Source organism: Canis lupus, chromosome 3 (genome assembly GCF_011100685.1).
Source record: "Canis lupus familiaris isolate Mischka breed German Shepherd chromosome 3, alternate assembly UU_Cfam_GSD_1.0, whole genome shotgun sequence".
In the NCBI taxonomy this organism is placed as follows: Eukaryota; Metazoa; Chordata; class Mammalia; order Carnivora; family Canidae; genus Canis; species Canis lupus.
Window position 1 is genome coordinate 26,950,674 of NC_049224.1, and position 20,216 is coordinate 26,970,889.

The 20,216-nt window shown below is 45.7% G+C and overlaps 1 protein-coding gene across 2 annotated transcripts in view; it reads left to right on the top strand.

Moving 5' to 3' along the window:
• The window catches only part of SERINC5 (serine incorporator 5), a 102,635-nt gene that overhangs the window by 47,733 nt on the left and 34,686 nt on the right, over positions 1-20,216 (top strand). For both annotated transcript variants that reach the window (XM_038532459.1, XM_038532460.1), the window contains exon 2: positions 2,827-2,994. In XM_038532459.1, the coding sequence (XP_038388387.1) occupies positions 2,827-2,994 (168 nt within the window). The remainder of the gene's footprint in view (positions 1-2,826; positions 2,995-20,216) is intronic.

Sequence of the window (20,216 nt, forward strand, 5' to 3'; positions counted from 1 at the left end):
GTGACCTCTCAGAGCCACACACACCAGCAGTGGTAGGTTCTCACTTGTGTCATCTGTTAGCCCAGCCCAAACAGACTGGCTTATCTTACAAAGAACCAGTCTAACCTTATGAGGCCAGAAGAGTCTTTTGAGGAAGACAGTTTGAAACCTGAACATAAGATGGAAAGAGTGCATTAGCAAACCTGTGAGGTGATGAAATAGTACACAAAGTGCTCAAACAATGGTGTTACAGGATACGGGACAGAGAACCAGTTCTGAACTCAAGCTCGGCTGCTTTAAAAATCAATACTTGGGAGACAAGTGATGGTCAGAAAGGAAAGGTTGCTTTATTCAGGAAGCTGGCAGCCTGGGACTATGGTGGACTGACGTCCCAAAGATCATCTTCCCTGTCCAGACAAAGCCAGAAGGTTTTATTTATTATTATTATTTTTTAAAGATTTTATTTATTTATTCATGAGAGACACACACAGAGAGAGGCAGAGACACAGAGAGAGAGGCAGAGACACAGGCAGAGGGAGAAGCAGGCTCCATGCAGGGAGCCCAACGTGGGACTCTATCCCCAGTCTCCGGAATCCAGCCCTGGGCTGAAGGCGGCGCTAAACCGCTGAGCCATCCAGGGATCCCCCGCCAAAAGGTTTTAAAGGGGAAGGGTGGGACATTGGGGGCTGGAGGTGGTCTCCCTGCAAGGGAAGGTGGTGCCCAGGTGGATAGTCATGGACATGACCTTGAACAAACTTGGTGGCATCAGCAGCAGCTGTGCTCCAGTGTGGGCAGGACTCCTCTCCTGGGGAAGTCTGGTCCTTCCCTCCTCAAGGCTGGTGGTCTGCAGATCTCAAGGATAGTAGGTTAGTTTATCTATAGGCCAAGGGACTTAGGTCAGCAAGCAAGGAGTGCATAAGCTTGAGACCTATTGGAGTGGTCTTACAATGAGTTTCCCGATGTAAATGAAGGAAGATGTGAAAACGTGGTTGTGATTATAGCCTTGTTGTCTTATACCTATATACTTGTGATATCGATTTAGTTATTTGCAGGTTATGGTGATCTCTTTTGTAAGATTCCCGGTTTGCTTAAGAGAAATCCTTTCTTAACACCAAGTGTGTTAAATTAGGTCACCTGTGAGACGACAGCACAGGCATAAATATTGTTACTACTCCAATTTTGTAAATAAGGAAACTGAGTCGTAAAAGGGTAAATAACTTGATCACGGTATACAGCTAGTAGGGAGCAGAGCCAGGCACCAAACCCACGCAGGCTGACTTTGAGCCCAAACTTTGTTTGTTTACTTATTTATATGTTACCTTTTTTAAATATTTTATTTATTCATGAGAGACAGAGAGAGAGAGAGAGAGAGAGGCAGAGACACAGGCAGGGGAGAAGCAGGCTCCATGCAGGGAGCCCGAGGTGGGACCCCAGGATCATGCCCTGGGCTGAAGGTGGCGTTAAACCGCTGCGCCACCTGGGCTGCCCAACTCTGTTCTTTTTAAAGATTGACTGACTGATTGATTGATTGATTTGAGACAGAGAGAGAGAGAGAGGGTAGAGAGGCAGGGGGAGAGAGAATCTCAAGTGGACACTGAACTAAGTGTGGAGCCTGATCTGGGGCTGGATCTCATGACTGGGAGACCATGACCTGAGTCAAAACCAAGAGGCTTAACCCACTGAGCCACCGAGGCGCCCCTTGAGCCTGAACTTTTAATAACACTGCCCCCATTGCCCTATGCTTTCCTGAAGACTGAGTTGTTTTGGGGGCAGTGAAAATACTCTGTATGATATTATGGTGATGGATATATATCATATATATATTTGTTCAAACCCATTGAATATATGACACCGAGAGCGAACCCTTAGGTAACCTGTAGACTTTGGGTGATGATGATGTGCCATCATCGTCCTTGGTAAAAAAGTACCATTTTTGTGAGTGGTATTGCTAATGGGGAGACTATGCATGTGTGGCAGTAGGGGTATATGGCAAATCTCTTTGTCTTCCTCTCAATTTTATTGTAAACCTAAGTGTGGTCTAAAAAACATAGCCTTTACAAAGACAAAAAATTAGCACAGTCTCACCCTTGAAAACCTAATCCCTATTTTATATAATATTCCCAAATTATGTCTAGTTGCATTGACCAGTGAATCTCAGTCAAAGATGGGGGGAAAAAAGATCTCATTTCCCCAAAGGAAAGGTGCGTGCGTTGCTACTGATACAACAGGATCTCTCAGCTCCTCGGTGCCCAGGCCTGCTCATGAGCCTAAAAGCTTACCCGTAGGGGCACGAAGCTCTGGTACACAATGCCTGGGTAAGAGGCACCTATTTCTTTGGAGCTTCACGTTACACACTCGCATTCCTGCCTGCAAAGGGAGATGCATACCAGCACACCTCACCCTCCCCATCCAGCACGTCCCTAGGTGTTTATACAGTTCATTCTCTGCCTCATGGATTTTTGGCAAGGCCCTTTCTTGGGCCTAGCTTGTTTTCTCACATTCTTCCCACCTCACTTCATCCTTTTTCTGGTTCTTGGCTGCTTCTACTCCCTAGCTGATCTCAGAAAACTTTGATCTCAGAGTAATGATTACAGTCCTGCGGGCGAGCCTTACACAGAAACGGTTGGGCATCTCCCCAGCCACATGCCTGCCTTTTACTGAAGACAATGTCAGAGCAATTCTGGTGAACACTCTGTGCACCCCCGCCACCATTCCTGTGTGTTCTGTGGGCAGGTGGCTCGGAAAACCACAGCCCGGAGCCGTGGGGGGGGGGGGGGCTGCAGAGGTCTGGCGTTCATGGGTCTGTAAACGAGGGGCTCTAACAGGATGTTTGTGCTCCTTCCCTAGCTGGCCTGCTGCTGTGGTTCCGCTGGCTGCTCCCTCTGCTGCGGCTGCTGCCCCAAGATCCGACAGTCCCGGAGCACCCGCTTCATGTATGCGCTCTACTTCATCCTCGTCGTTCTTATCTGCTGCGTCATGATGTCAAAGACCGTGGCTAATGAGATGAAAGAGCGTGTAAGTCTGCCTCTTTCCAGCTCTTCCCATTTCCCACGGTTGATGGGGAGGTGGTGTGGGAAACCTTCAGTTAAGGGGATGGAGCCCAGCTGCCCTGGTGTGGTTTGGGGTATCCTTGTTTTCTCTGAACCTTCCTGAAGCCTCCTTGGTGCTTTGCTGCCAAGCAGGGGGAGCCATTTAAGGTCTGGAACTTTAGTACAGATACAGTCCAGTGCTTTTGGTGTACTGTGTGTTTTGTCATAGCCTTGTTTTTAGCTGTTCCTCCTTGGATGTACAGTCTTGCCTTGTAGACTTCTGGACTTCCCCCTGTTGTGGCTGCCACGGTCTCAAGTAGCAGTTGTTATAAACTCAGTTTGGTGACATGTCATTTGTAGGTTGGGTGTCTCCAAGGGTGAGAGATGGATTTCTAGCCACGTCTTAGGCAGCGCCTACAGAGATGGGCCTGGTTATGTGATGCTGATGAAGACACCTAGGACCTTATCCTGGACTTTCCCCATAGAAGGCCTTTTCATCAGCCAGGTGATGGGGGACATTTGGGGTTTTTTTGAGGGAGCCCCCCAAAAAACATTTCCCCTCCTAGGTTCTAAACAAATTGAACAAAAAAGACTATGGAGTCAGCAGATAGATGCCAGCCGTCCTCTTTACGCTTCATAAAGCTGATGTGAGACAGTGTGGCTTGGATCTGCAGAGAAATGGGCTTCCCACTATCAGACCCCAAAATGAGTTAGACTTTTCCCCTGGGAGACCCCACTCAAGCACCAGTCTCACTGGGCTGGGCCAGACTTCCCCTATAGAGGTAGGCAGTTTACCAGGAAGAGCAGCAGGCATGTTACAGCTCTTGTCCAAGGAAAGAGGGACAGGAAAGTCTAGCTGTCCAAACCCAGTTTTCCTGGGGCCCAGCAAAATGAGGATGGGAAGGAGGCCAGGAGCAGAGCTCTAATGGAGCCCGTCCACAGTGGAGGTGGCATCAGTAGGAACAGTTTCCGAGCAAGTGTCTGTTCTTCCAACCTTACGCTGATTCTACAGACTCTCTTAAGTACACTCTCAAGTGCTTCAAAACAACCAGTTCCTTAAAAGCACTTGATATATTCTTATCTGTTAGGCCCTTTGAAGTCTCCTGTTCGGTAATGCTTTTATAATTGTGGATGTATGGTCTGGAATATAGTGGGGCTACTGTCAAAGCTTTTAAAATTGTGATTCTTGGGCAGTCTGGGTGGCTGTGTGGTTTAATGCTACCTTCAGCTCAGGGCGTAATCCTTGAGACCTGGGATCGAGTCCCACGTCGGGCTCCCTGCATGGAGCCTGCTTCTCCCTCTGCCTGTGCCTCTGCCCCTCTCTCTCTCTCTCTCTCTGTGTGTGTGTCTCTCATGAATAAATTAATAAAATTTAAAATAAAATAAAATAAAATAAAATTGTGATTCTCCTCTGACTGCTTTAAACATTGGCTCTTTCCTCAGTAAGACACTGCTGTGGGAGCTCCGGGGCAATCAAACTTGTGAAAGATGGAGCTTACCATGCAGAAGACAGGGTGCAAAGTCTTCTGAGGTATAAAACAAGGTAGAAATTACTAAGTGCCAAATGAGCGGATGCATGAAGTGCTTTGGAAATTTGGAGGCAGGGAGACCCAGAGCTAAGGCTGCCACACCAGGCTTCACTCCATGGTGGTGGTAATTAGCACCAGTTCTCTTCATTATACCATGGTTTGATCTTGTATGTTTGTAGCAGGAAGTTTGAGAGGAGGAATACTGAGAGGACATTTAATCTCCCATTTAGTATCTTGGTTTTTCAGGTAACCTCATGTTCTCTTTCTAAATGCAGCAAGCATTGGTTTGAGTATCCACCGTGGTTGTGGCCGGACCTCTGAGCATGTATCAGATGTCTCTGGTGCAATTCCAGCCCATAAGAGGTTTTCAGGGTAGGTAGAATTAAGCCTAGATCCAAGAAACAAAACCCAAGACTACAAATATGTAGTGGCTAACCCATCAGAAACATTGTTACTCAAGGGAGGGTTCATTTGGGAGCCCTAGGTAAACCTTTTAGGATATGACTTTAATAGTAGTAATTCCAACATTCAGTTGCCATCCAGATAACCTGCCCCTTGAAACAGTCCTTGACAAGTTCAGCCAGTGTCTGTGATTTCTAAGTCTTCATAGAACATTTAAGAAACAGAAGATGTTGAGTGGTGTCACTAAGGGTCACTTCATGGAAGTGACTTGTGTAATGACGATGACTATTTTAATTGCTAATATTTATTGGGTGAAACCATGTGCCAGGTTTTATTCTGAGCATCTTACCTGAATCCTCTCAGTTCATCACTGCTGCACTCAGCCGAGCAGTAGGTGCTGTCATTATTCCTGCCTTACAGATGAGGAGGCTGAGGCACTGAAGCATTGAAGCACCTTGAGCGGTCTCCAGCTCTAAGTGGTCCAGTTGGGATTTGCACCCAGGCTGACTGTGTTCTTAGTGCCTGGGCTGTGTACTGCGTAGGTCGACAGGAGGTAAAAAAAAACAAGGACCAGGCGCGTGTAGAAGGACAGAGATGAGATATATGTAGGTAAAAAGACTTTGCAGGAATTCTGGTGCTAACGCTAGGCATTTGGCTGTGGTCTGATGGCAAGTTGGAAGCCATGCCATTATCAATTCTTGAGCAAGAGTGTGTCCTTATAGAAACAGGTGTTTAGGGAGGTGAGCCCAGGAGTGGTTTGTGTGTACAGTGTGATTTGAGGTCTGAGCAGGGGGTGGGGGATTGAGCAGGGAGGAGAGAGGGGCAACTCTGACTCCTCACATTGGCTCTTGTAAGTGTTTCTATGCCTGTCTTTTGAATGTACGCATTTAAAAATGGTTTGGCTGGACTTTCTGCATAAAGAATGAGGTCCCTGTGGGCGAAACCAATCCTTTTCCATTTTTAAGGCCTCATAGGGTGCAGGCCAGCTGGTCACAAAGTCATCTTGTTTGCAGCCTATAGAATGGAGGCTGACCTCACCCTCAGGCGATGCTCGAGGGTGGTGTTGAAAGATCCCCTTGTGGGGACACACTCTGGGCTTCTGCTGCAGTCCTCGCCCCCACTTTGTTGGACGGGGAAATGTCTGAGGCTGTGATGGGAAGAGGAGAAAGTGGGTGTGCTGGTAACTGCCCCGATGGGAGCATCTAATTGCCTCCCACCCAGCATTCTCACATTTGTATTCAGAGGACGGGGCTCCGTCCAGTGCCACATGGGTCTTTGGTGCGTGGGTTAAGAACACAAGGGCAGCCCTTTTTTTCAGTTACTTTCAGTTTTTGCCTTGTTTTCAAAACGTGGCCTATGTTTAAATGTGAGCAGGAGGAAACTGCAGGGATCTGCAGAGCCAAACTTCATCCCGCCTCCTTTCTCTAGGGAAACTCCTTATTCCCATGAGAACTTTGGCTCAGAGCAAACTGTGCCAGTGCTGGTGGTGTGGGGTGGGATGCCTGTCTGCTCCTGGAGCACGGTTCCCATCCTGAAATGTAGGAGCCATTTTATGGCAGGTCATTCATGTCATTAAGCTTGTAATTCATGCAGGTGTAGTCTTTTTTTTTTTTTTTTTTTTCTTTTTTAAGATTTATTTATGTACTTGAGAGAGAGAGAGAGAAAAATAAAAAGTCCCCAGGAGAATTCCCTCCACTGCTGAGTGTGATGGGGGCTTGATCTCATGACCCCAAGATCATGACCTGAGCCAAAGTCAAGAGTTGGAGGCTGATGAACCACATAGGCACCCTAAGCAGGTATAGTTTTGATGTGGTTTTGGAATGTTGGTGAGATCTGGAGCCGACGGCCAAGAAAGAATTCTTCAGACCTCTTTGGTGCAAAAAGGCGGTTTTATTAAAGCCCAGGAACAGAAGCCCTGGGTAGGAAGAGCTGCTACAGCAAGATTGTGGAGAGTAGCTGATTACATACTTGGGAAGTGGGGGAGGTAAGGACCAAAGGAGGTGACCAAAAGGACTTTCATATGGTAAAGAAGACTCTCAGGATGCTGGAGGCATGGCTATTGTCAAGGTTATTTTTCCTTCTAGTAAGGCATTTAAAAAAAATTTAAAAATAAAATAAAAATAAAAAACACATTAAAAAAAGACTTTATTTATTCATGAGATAGAGAGGCAGACACACAGGCAGAGGGAGAAGCAGGCTCTATACAGGGAGCCTGATGCGAAACTTGATCCAGGGACCAGGGATCAGACTGGAGCCAAAAGCAGACGCTCAACCACTGAGCCATCCAGGTGTCCCTGGTAAGTCTTTTTTTTTTTTTTTTTTTTTAAAGGATTTTATTTATTTGAGAGAGAATAAGAGAGAGAGAGAGAGAGGGAGCTTGAGTGTACAAACTGGGGGAGGGGCAGAGGGAGAAGCAGGATCAGCAGACTCCTTGCTGAGCAGGGAGCCCAACCTGGGGCTCTGTCCTAGGACCTTGGGATCATGACCTGAGCTGAAGACAGACACCCAACGTACCGAGCCACCCAGGCGCCCTCTGGGAGGCCTTAAGACCGCTGGAGTTTCTGCAGGAATGCTGTATCCCGCCTGCCTCAAGTATTTGTCAATGGGCTGCAGGTTATAAGGAATTTTTATTTATTTACATTCCCTTCTACCTTTGTTTCCCACATCAGTGTAGAAGGCAGGGTGATGTTAGGGCTCCAGGAAATGGAGTCTACCAGCTTCTGAAGGTTAGGCTTTAGGTTAAGAATGCTTTTTGCCTTGTAAATCACTAAGACATTGTAAACTGCTAGAGACTCAGGTCCTGCCAGACTTTGATCTGTATCATTTACCTGTTTGTTTGCCTTCCTCTTAGCTTTAGGGCAGCCGGAGCCCCGGAGCCCAAGGAATGCCACACGTAGCCCACCTGGGGAGGGGCGCGGAGGGGGGGGGGCGGTGTCAGCTTGTGCTTTGTCCTCGACTTACCTTCTGCTCCCTCATCAGTCTTGAGATATCTGATGCCTAGGGGACTAAACATTCATTTCAGAAGATAGGATGGCCAGAAAAACTCCCCAAACCCCAGAGTGAGCTCAGGGTGCCAGGCCACCGTAGGAAGAGCCTAAACTGTCCCTGACCTGAAACGTCTTGGATCCATTTACTTCCCTCCCATCCCACACTGTTCCCGGCTGCTCTGATTCATTGAGGTGGGTGGTAGGTTAGTGGCTGACCTGGCTAAATCTTTGCATTTTATTTTCCTCAGAACCCAGACACATGCTCCACGTCGTGGAAGACTGGTTTTTGTATTGTTACATGTTTTAAATTTAAATTTTGAAGAATTATTTCTTGTATTGAGAGGAGTGGCTATAAAGGTCTTTGTTTTTGACCACAGCCTTTTTTTTTTTTGTTCCTTCATTTGTCTTATTTATTTAATGAATTTTTAATGTTTTAATTAATTTAATTGATTAAAGTAAACTCTATACCCAACACGGGGCTCAAACTCAGGACCCCAAGATCAGGAGTCGCGTGTCTTCCGGCTGAGTCAAACAGGCGTGTCCCTTCATTTGCTCTAGAAGACATTTGTTTCTTCTTACCTGGTCTCTTTGGCAAATATGTTTTACTTTATACAGTATTTTCTCCTCCTGGATTTAGGTCTGTTTTCCTGTGGGTAAGTGAGAATGCAGGAACTGCGGTCCTGGGATTGGCTGTTCTTGTCCTGGATGCAGAGAGCTTGGTGGTTATTTTCAGCCCCTGCTGGTAATGCTGCAGGCAGAGCAGGCTTTAAAGGAATCGTGAACAAGGTCTGTAAGATGTGGACATGAGCAGGACTCGGCTGCAGTGCTTGCAGTGTGTTAAACGCAGTTCTTAAATTCCTTCTCTCCCAGGACTTGCTCAGCCAGCCTAACGTTAGAATCCCGGCCCCAGCGGCAGCCAGTGCCGCACCCAGAGGTTGCAGGGGAAGCCCAGGACGTGTGCATTGTCCTACAGGCTCTTGTTGGGCCACTGGTTTTTATTATTATTAAAGTTTAAACTTGGCGCCTCTAGGAGGGGCGAGCATGCTGTAGCTCCTCATGAGTCCCATCGCAGGATGTTTACCGACACCGTGTCTCACACATTTACCTTTACTTCTTGCCCCCTGAAGAAAGGCATTTGGACTTGCCACTCCTGAAATAGCTTAAACTCTCTGAGTTCACAAATTTCTGACAAAACTATACATTTGAAAATGGACACCAGGCTTCTCTCACCCCACCTGTTACAGTGAGCAATAGGGAGGTTGCTGAGTGGCATGTGCTAGAGTCTGTGCAAATCTATGCATGTAGTCCCAGGATCCAAGAAGCCCTTCTCTACTAGTCTACCCCTTGCTCACTGGAATCAGGCATTTTTATCCAAGTAACTATTTAGAAATTGTCTTGATCGCTTTGCTCCACTCCACTCAGTTTCAGAACTAATGTGGGGTGGAGGTAGGACATTGAACCAGGTCTCGCCTTCTCCAAGTAACATTCATCACCCCACCTCTACCCCCACTTTTATTTATGTATTTTTAAAAGATTTATGAGAGAGAGAGAGAGAGAGGTGGGGAGGGCCAGAGGGAAAGCAAGAGAGAGAGTTTTTAGTAGACTCCCTGCTGAACTCCAGCCAAGTGGTGGTAGTGGTGGTGGTGGTGGGGTCATGTCCTGAGCTGAAATCAAGAGTTGGGACACTCAAGTGACTGAGCCACCCAGGTGCCCCCCCGCTTCACTTTTAAAATTGTAAGTATGTACCGTAATCACAATTTCTACATTTCTTGTGAAGTCCAAAATTCACCAGGGGACAGGAAAGGAGACCAGTATTAAGGCTGCTGACTGTGGATTTCGACCCTTTGAACAAAGGTACAAGATAGGCTTAAAGAATTTTTCTCTATCTATTCAGAAAATCTAGCCTCTCACAACACATTCCCTAGAGGTGTGATATATAAATTTTTGGATATGTATTTCTCAATAATTTTCACTGTTCATTATTGTCTTCATCAGGAGGAGAAAGGAGGAGTTGTGGTAGTGGGAAATTCATGTGTATTACCAGCATCAGTACAAGATTATGTGGACATAGATGAAAGGGAAATAGTTGACTTGTAGCCAGTCTGGTGCCAAGGCCACACCCAAATCTTGTAGTATCCCCAGCACCCGGAACAAAGTGATCATCTCCGCCTTGCCTGAGCCTGAACCGCTGCCTCCTGCCCTTCTCATTCGCTTCCCTTCTCCTTTCTCCTGGGCAGCTCATTCGCTTCCAGCTTTGCTTATTTCCATAGGTCCATCTGCTCGTCAGGGCATGCTTTTCTCTGGACACTGCTCCGTCCGTACCCTGGTGATGCCTTTCCTCTCTTTTTGCTAGATTCGGTGCTGACCACATACTTTCCCCAGACACATCATAAAAGTATTGATTCCACTGTGCATCCCAGTCGGTTCTGATTTACCTCCACCAGGCTCCTTGATGTCACATTCCAGTTGTGTTCTTTGGATTTGAATTGTTCCTGAATGTCCCCAGCTTTACACGTTCCCTTCCCTTTGACTTCTTTCTCCAGATAAGCAAATCCCATGGGTGACTGCTTGCTACATGTATTTTTCCCAGATGATACCCTGTTTCCAAATTCTGGGGTCACTGCAGTGTATAGAGATGAACACAGGACCTACTTTCCTTAGCAACACCTTAAGATTTCAAAAGGCTCTTCGTAAGTACACTGTTCAGTCAGTTTGTTGACATTTAACACTTTGGTGGTTCCTAGTGTTGACAGCTTTGATCCAGCAAGTTTGAGGCTCTGAAGCTTGGTGGATGGGCTACCTTACTTTTGTAGTAATACGAGGAACGGGAAGGCATCAGAGTCTGTGTTATTTGTGGGAAAGCCCTCCCTGTGCTAGTCACAGGGGATTAAAGAAAAGAAGTAAAACAAAGTTTCTAGTTATAGGATCTAGTTAAACAGGTAAGAAATGGGGCAGCCCCGATGGGCGCAACCCTGCAGCCCGGGGTGTGATCCTCCGAGACCCGGGATCGAGTCCCACATCGGGCTCCCTGCAAGGAGCTTGCTTCTGCCTCTCTCTCTCTCTCTCTCTCTCTCTGTCTCTATGAATAAATAAGTAAAATCTTTAAAAAATATAAACAGATACGAAATGGAAAAAAGATGCAGTTTACATTTATGATGTGTTCTGCCCTTTGAGGAGACAGCAAATACCTTATGGTGTGAAGGACTTTGCACTATTTTTTGCCTTATTTCCAAAAGAAATAATGATCTCTTTTAGAGAGTATGATTTAAATAGAAGGTTAGAAGGGTTTTTGGAATTTTTTTTCCCAAAGATTTTATTTTTTAAAGATTTCATTTATTTATTAGTGTGTGTGCATGGGAGAGAGCAAGCCTGGGGGCAGGCAGCGAGGGAGATGCAGAGGGAGACAAGCAGACTCTGTGCTGAGCTCAGAGCCCGATGTGGGGCTAGATCCCACAAACCTGAGATCCAGTTAACCAGTTAAGCCACCCAGGCGCTCTCCAGTATGGTATTGTTCAGTGATCTCTGTGTCCAGTGTGGGGCTCGAACCTACAACTCCAAGATCAAGGTCAAGTGGCCCAAGCCAGCTAGATGCCCGAAAGGTTAGAAGTTTTAATAGTGGGAGTACCTTAAGTCAGAATCCTAACTAAACTTAGCCTCATTTGACAGGTGAGAGGGTGGGGCCCTGGGAAGTGGCTCGCCCAAGGCTGGGACCCCAAGAAGCGCTGAGATTAGAACCCCAGGAGTGCTGGCCTCCTGGCTGCCTGGCCAGTGCCTTTCCTGCCTGCACCACTGGCTTTGGTGTCCCTTGGATATTTAAAGAAGTGTAACAGGGAAGTTCAGCCTTAGCAAACTTATCCTTCCTCCTGAATGCTAATCTTTCTTCTGGAGCCAGTGGTGAAAGGAGAAGTATTCGTTCTGGAAACAGCACCATCTCGGCCTGTAGCAGCTTTCTTAGTTTGTCTTCCCCACCTGCTGCTTCCCTGTGGTAAGGACCAGGAGCTGGGCTTGAGGGATGACTTTTGGTCTGAAGTAGAAAATAGGAACATCCACATATCTAGTCTTTGATGGCTTTGCATATAAAATAGAAACTGCCTTCAAGTTGTGTTTGGTGTAATTATATTTTAAAAGTAAACAAGTGTCAGCAATGAAGAAGATATTCCACCTTGATCCACAACATGGAGTAGTTTGTCCCAGCGCAGAATGGCAGGCCTTCACGCTGAAGCTGGAAAGTCCGGCTCTTGTTTTGATTTTGATGTTTACCAGTTGAATGTTAAGAAAACTGTGTATCTGAAACCTGGTGTCAGGTGTTCTTATGGAGCATTGAAGCTCTGTAGAGCGGAACTCCCCATTCTTAGCTGGCATTTTGCGTTTTTGTGTTAGAACAAGTGTCAGATTAGCAAAAATAAATAAGTAAATAAAATAAAGTAAGTAAATAGATAAATACATAAAATTGCTGACCTGACTAGTTCTTTGATTCTGGAGTATTTGTTGTATCCAGCAGGGCTACATGTTGTATCCGTGTTTTCCAGAAGTTCTCTTTCTAAACTGTTGTGTTTGTATGTGTCCAATGTATCAGTGAGTATGTTTCTGAGGTTAAAGGTGGGTTTGGGCCATCGAATCTTAAGTCCTTTATAGGACTGTGGGGAGTTGGCGGTGAGGTTCCACTTCATAGTGCTCTGGGTCCCCTCCCTTCCAAGTGGGAGTGACTTTGGGGGAATATGTTTTCACACAGTTTTATCTTTAGTCTAAATTCCATCCAGACCTAACACCGTGTGGGAGAAAACAGAGAGTCCCTGCAACCCTCCCGGCCCTCGCTCTTCCCTTTGCTCAGGCCTCCCCCTTCTGCACACAAGTGAATTCCAGGGGAAAATGATGGTGGGAAATAGTTCTGTGCTACAAGCAGCGATTTGAACTAATGGATACCCTGCTGAGAGTCTTTTTTTTGAATCTGAACCAAGGGCAGAGAAGTTTGATCCTTGTCCAGTAATAATGAGCTTGCCGGGAGCCAGAGAACAAGAAACAATAGTTATTGTCTTTGGACGGGAGGATCCATTACCCTAGAAACTTTTGGGGAGCATCAGGTGTTAAAGAGGATCTCTGTTTCAGGATGGATCTGGCTGTGGGAAGGGGAGAGTGATAGATTGTGAGAACTGAAGTTTCTCTAATCCCTTTTTCTGTCATCTTGCAAAAGCATCTCTTCATCCACTGTCTGCCGACAAGACCCTGGAGCTCTCTGCAGATAAATAGAACAGACAAGAGCTTCCAGTTGGAAATGAACAGCTCTGTCATTATAAAAATGGGCCCAAGGGAGCAGACAAATACCACAACACCAAACTCAGGAGTTGGTAGCCTCAAAACGCCGGGAGCAGGAAACATAAATATTGTGAATAGTTGGGTCTCTCGATGCTCTTCAGCATTTAAAGGGGTGATTGTCTGACTTGATTAAACTGTAACTTGAGTTTGTGCTTTAAAAAGTCTTTAATGTCAAATGATTCCTTCCTTCCTCCTGTCTTTCCTTCTTTGTTGTGGGAGAGCCAAGCACTGTGCGAGACACAGGGGACATAAGTGTGAGCAGAACAGTTGTCCTTACAGAACCAGACCCCAGGTGGGGGGAAAGAGAGAGGGGTTTGGTAATCATATGCGGAAGGAGCCCCTTGATGTTAGGCTGCGTGTATGTATGGTCGGGGGCAGGTTTGAAAGCTAAGTACATGCACTCCATTAGTGACTTGGAGACAGTGCTGTCAGCTTAGCCATCATTTCTGTTGACCTTCGGGGTCACGTTAGGGCTGAGGAATGTTTTCCCTGTGTCCTTGTCTGGAGACAGGGTGGCTGAGGTGAGGTAGGAGGATTGAAAGGGAATGGAGTGTGTGGCCCTCTAATACAGTCTTGAGCTTAATCACTAGGGGGTCAGGCATTTTGGGGGTGTGGTTTTTAAATTTCAGTGAGACTGTTTCAACAGTCTTAAAAATAAGTCTCAAATTATCTTTTGAAATGCCAGCTTTCATCAGAGTGGGTTTTATTTTTGGTTGCACAGGGTGTGTTTGCATAACAGATGTGAGGACTTTTTTCTGTTAGAGCTATTGAGGGCTTCTGGCCTGCAGAAAGGAGCACTGTGACTCCCAGGCATGTCCTCCTCCATGTCCTCCACCCTGCAGAGAAATTAAAATGCTTAATTTGCTGCTCTAAAAATGACATATGGGAGATGTACAATTGGATTCATGTAAAGCACAAGTTCCATTTTGGGACAGCAGTGCCTTAGAGGAGGGCAAAGAGCCTCCATGGAAGTGAGAAGGCAGGACAGAGTTCTGGGACACTCAGAAGGCACTGCAAATGGACCTCTCTGCTTCTCCTTTGGCTTTTGGTCTGGAGAGGAAGTCCTCACCATTTGTCATTTGCCTTTGAGATGTTAATTTATATTCAGCAGTTGTACACAATTCCCCAGCTGTCCTTCCTGGTAGTCTAGGCTGGTGAACTTTTCCTGTAGAGAGCCAGCTAGAAAACATTCTCTGGTCTGGGGGCTGGGTGGTGTCTAGCAACTACTCCAGCCCTGCCATTGTAGGGAAAAAGCAACCAAAACAATGTGCCAACAGATGGATGTAGCCGTGTTCCAATAAAACTTTATTTTCATGAATTGAAGCTTGCTGGGTTTGACCCACAGGCTGTGAGTGTTTAATTCTTGTGTTAGATCTCCAGTGGCCCTATACATATCATATGCAGCTAATCTCTCCTCCCCCTGGGGGAGAACTTCAGTGGCTTCAACATTGCATTGAGGGCACCAGAGTCCTTGCTTACGTTGTAGATCATGGGGATGTGTCAACCACATGCTAGGTCGATGAGATAAGAATAGTGTAGCAATAAATTTAGTGTGACACATTTAACACTGTATCTGTCTTATTCTGCATGGCCTTTTGAAATGAATGGTAAATTATTCACAAATAAAAATAATTTGTATTCTTTTTATGTAGCCAAACCCAAGCATCTTGGGGATCAGGAAAAAGTGTGGATGGAGAAAGTGAGTGTGAGGATACTTAGGTTCCCCTGCTGCTAAGGACTCCCCATTCCTTCCCATTCCAAGTCCAATAGATGGTAAAATGGGAAAGATACTGGGCCAGAAACCTAAATGTCTTCCCTGTCCCGGTCCTCAGCACAAGGACTGGGGACTAGGGCCTCCCAGGAACTTGAAGTTATACGTGTGGTAGAGTCTAGTCTTCTGGGGGATATTAGATTCTCATGTCCCACCTGAGGCAAAAATCACAAAGAGTCAAAATTAACCATGAAAATGCTTGGAATATCCACAAAGTAGAGCACACATGGTTCTGTGTATAAAGCATCTCACTGGAACGTTAGCTTCTTGTCAGCTTGGATTTTTTTAAGATCATTTTATTCACTGCTTGTATCTCCATATTCTAGAACAATACTTGGACATAGTGGATGTGAATGAGTGAGTGAATGACTAACTCTGTACCATAATGTATATTTAACCATATAATGTAACGTATAGTATGGAAAAAAGATTTCACATGCAAACTCTAGTTTTACTGGGTTTAAAAAGTTATAGAAGACAGTCATGCACACAGTTGAATTTGTGTATAATACAGCATCACCATATTCCAAGTCTATTCACAAAGCAGATTTGGGACTCACTTAGGCCATAAACATGTCTTCCATCTGGTAAGTGATCTGAATAGAAAGTTTTGCCTATTGAGATGTTTAGTCCTCTTGTTATAGAAACCTCAGCACCTCTGTGTTCACAAATGCTTCTTCACTGGCCTTGTTTCTCTCTGGGCAGTACAGAGTCCTCCATCAGACCCTGTGTTCGGTGGGAGGGGTGGGGGGGATAGTAAGCCAGCTAAAACAAAGTGTAGCCCTCCGTAGTGAGGCTCCCCAGTGTCTCTGGGGCTAGATGTAGATTTTTTTCTTGGACTCAGAGGGTCCCATTCCCACCCTACACCCCTTACAGTGCTTGTGGGCAAAGAACCTCAAGAAAGAGCATTGAGATGCTGACCCTGAGGGGGCCAGTGGAGGATTTCCTGGCTCCGATGCATGTGTTTGGTAGCTCTCCTGACACTTTTCCTTCCTTTCTTCTACTCTCCCTATTACTCCAACCCTGGAATTCTCAAAAATCGTCCTTGGGGAGAGTTTGGCAATATTATTATTAAAATGTAAAACATTCTAACTTTATGATCCAAAATTACCTCCTTGGTATCTGTCCTTGATGTTTTACATGTGTACACAGAGAGATGCACAATAGGGAAAATATCCATTATGCATTATTTATGAAATAATTATGAAAAATCAGAAACAACCTAAATGTCTACCATTTGGGTAGCAGAAGCTAAATTATGGCTGGTACGGACATGAAACAGTCTGCAAGACACAGTGAGTGTAGAGCGGTGCAGCAAAATGTCTAGAAGGGTATGCACGCAGCTGTGACTATGGGAAGCAGTCAAGTTAAAGTTGGGTAATAATGGTCAAGAGGATTGTATTTTCTCTATATCTTATATTTATTTAGTTATTTTGAGAGAGAGAGTGTGCACATGCTTGAGCGTGTGGAGGGTGGGGCAGCAGAAGGAGAAGGAATCTGGAACAGGCTCACGCCCAGCGTGGAGCCCAACGTGGGACTCGATCTCACAATCCTGACACCGTGACCTGAGCTGAAATCAAGATTGGCTGCTTAACTGACTGAGCCACCCAGGCGCCCCTTGTATTTTCTCTATCTTTATGGTAGTTTACATTTTCCTTGGCAACAAGAATATGATTATGTATTGCTGCGTAATCACAAATCTGTAAAATTTAGAAACAATCCTCATACTCCTGCGTTTGCCATTAAGTTTTTTGAAAACATGGGCAAAGGACCCACTAGGTTCACTTCCCTGGCCAGCTCCTCAGCCATCTGCATTCTGGCTTCTGCTTCCACTGGCTTTAGAGAATATTCTGATTCAGCGTCCCAGATGACTGTCGGCTGCCAAACTCAGGGTGACTGACTGCTCAGCCCTCACCACATTGGCACTGTTTGACACTGCTGACCACGCTCTGCTTCTTGAAAGCCTCTCCTTCCAATTCTCTTCAGCTCTGCACCCTTTCAGTTTCTTTCTTGAGTGTTTTCCTTCTTCCCGGCCCCTGAATATGTGTACTCCCCAGGGTTCTGGGCTGTGTCCACCTGCAGCTCCCTCCGCTCCTTCACCCATTCCTCTCCAGGGGAATTTACTTACTGCCTTCGAATGCCTCCTTTGCCATTCCTGCTGGTCTACTAAACCTTTATCTCTAGTCAGCTGTCTTCTGGAGTACCACACCCTTGCTTAGATACCTGCTCACACTTGCCCTTGATACAGGCACCTCCAGTGCAATTTGTTTTTAAGTGAAGTGTTGCCCCACCACTTTGAAACTGCTCTTTTTTCTGATTCCTGTTCCCCGCTGGTCTGCCATTGGATCAGCTATCAAGCTAGAAACCTGGGTTCCTATACCTGTGTTCCTCTGCCTTAATTCATAGGCTTACGCCAAATCACCATGTAGGACCTACCCATTCCATGGCCCCTGTTCCCCAAATGCTATTGTCTCATTGAAGAGTGTTGTAAGTTTTCACTGGGATTAAATTTTTTCTTATTCAAGACTGGTTACTGGTATGGTTTAGTTGGTACATCCCACAATGTAACATCATTGCAAAATGATGTTACACCTAATTCTCTTACAGAGATTGACATTAGTTTGATATTAGTTGATCTTTGTTCCCCTCCCCCCGCTTTTAAAAGAGTTTATTTATTCATGAGAGACACACAGAGAGAGGGAGAAGCAGGCTCCAGGCGGGGAGCCCGATGCGGGACTCGATCCCAGGACTCCAGGATCACGCCCTGGGCCAAAGGCAGACACTCAACCACTGAGCCACCTGGGTGCCCGCTTTGTTCCCGTCCTTTGGAAGATCTGTTCATTCCATCATAATTAGTCCTCTGGAAGTTGTCTTGTTTGGGTTGAAATCTTTGTGTTTACAGTTTGATCACAGTTTTTTTTTTTTTTTTTTTTTTTTGTCTAATCAAATTTGTGTATGTTCGATCCTGATGAAATGCTTGTGGTGAAGGAGCTGTGAGCACTAAGGCTAGTCTCTGTCTCATGCTTCTGATATTTTGCAGAGTTACCCTTTGGGGTCATTGAGTTCCTGATTTCAGAGATGGCAGGATCAGATAAAGCTAGACTGTGTAAGTTTAGTTCCTCTTGTGGCTTTTTAATAATGACAAATGTAGATTTGCCTCTTAAAAATATTTAGAGATTCACACAAAAGAGAAGCGGGTTGTTGGCCCTGACTTTAATTTGCCTCCCTCATCCCCCAAAGGCCCTCAAAGATAACCACCGGTCAAGGAACAAGCCTAGAGGTGGTCCTCCCAGCCTAGAGGTGGTCCTCCCAGCCTAGAGGGGGCCCTCCCAGCCTAGAGGGGGCCCTCCCAGCCTAGAGGGGTCTTCCCAGCCTAGAGGGAGTCTTCCCAGCCTAGAGAGGGTCCCTGGGAGGATGGAAGCTGATTGCAGCATTCCCTGTTTCACAGCGCCTATCCGTTGGTCGGTAGCAGACAACATCACTGGTATGGACCTGGAATTATTCCACAGAGAAAAACAAATACACTCAGAAGTATGAAGGTTAGTGGAATACCAGAAAGAGGAGAGGCAGACAGAAAGAGGCTCTGGTTCTGATATTCATTTTCAAATAAGGGATATTAAATAGAACTTGCAGATCCAGTTCTTCTGGTTCTCATGCTGTTAACTCACGCCAGCCTGCCCAAAGCTTTCATGGCACCTTGGATTCAGGCAGCGTTCTGATATAATGGAAGAATCCTTAGCTTTGCTAATATACCATTTTCTCATCTCTTCCAAACAACACTTTCATACTGGAGGGACCCCACTCTCATCTTTCTCCTCTCCGTTTCTGTAAGAACCCTTCCAAAGTCTGTACTCCCAGGAAAAATTATGTGGATTTTCTTCTAATTTCCATCTCTTTGAGCTTAGTACTTACTTAGTGCTTGTGTTGATGTTTTTGAAAATATCTTCCCTGATTTGGGAGTTCAGGTATCTTTTGAGTGTCTTTCTTTGAAAGACAGATGAATAAATGCTGTGTTTTGGAGCTCAGTTCTTATGTAAATATGCCAGGGATGGAGGCACCTTGTTGGAAGTTACCTTGTGTCTTGCTCTATGAGTCCTTGGCAAAATGAATAGAGCACCTATGGGATTCTAAGATGCTTATTTCCCCGTTTTTAAATCAGAATGCAGGAACCCATAGTCGTTCCTGTAATGTGCAGATTCCCTCCCGCAAAAGTTCTTTTTGTAAAATAGTACCTTAGAATTTAGGGAAATTCACTGTGGGGTTTTGTTTTGTTTTGTTAAGTAGGCTTCATGCTCCTTTCGGTACAGGGCTTGAACTCTGAGATTGCGAATCACATGCCCTATGGACTGAGCCAGCCTGGCACCCCTGGAAGTTTACTTAATGGCTATCACGGATTAGGGACTATGGCAAGCACTTTACAAGGATTGACTGAATTAATTCTTGGGACATTGTGGTAAGGTGGATGGCAATATTATTTTTTGTACAGATCGGGAAATTGAGGCTCAGAGAGAGTGTGGACTTGGCTCAAGCGAGTAGTGCAGTTAGGGTTGGAAGTCCACTGAGTCCTTGTTTATTCTTACTGATAATGTTATGGCTTTGAGTCGGGCTGCCTTGAAGGTTGAAAAGAAACCTCTTGCACGGGTCCCTAAAGAACCAACATAGGCGTACTGTCCTTGGATGCCCAGAACCAGCCTTAAAAGAGGCAACACTCTGAGCAGGCCTGTCGCCTTCACCCCACAGTGTGGAGTCTGTGTAATGTGTGTTTTTTTTTCCTAAAACTGGGATGGAGCTTGGGGCAGCAAATATTTAACCAGAGCAAATTTCCCTTGGTAAATTCTGTTGGTTTTTTCAATATAGAGGCTCTTTGCCTAAAAATACTCACCACTTACTGAGGACTAAATGACTAAGTCACCCACAGAGCATAAGGCAGGTCTTAGTACATGGAACACTGGGGGTTGTTTGGCTACTTCTATTTTGGATGAAATAGTCAATGCCACATACTCATTCGATGAGCCTAAGAACCTCTGGGAGTAAACATGGGAGGGTTTTTTTTCGGGGGGCGGGGGTTGTGATAGAATGGGAGTTTAGGTCCTTCTGGCATTGGCATTCTCCTTGAGATGGAGCTGAATAGGTTGTGGGGAGGGGGTGGGGGGAGAAGAGACTGCTGGTAAAAGATGGGCTGGTGGAGATGAAAGGAGTACTGACA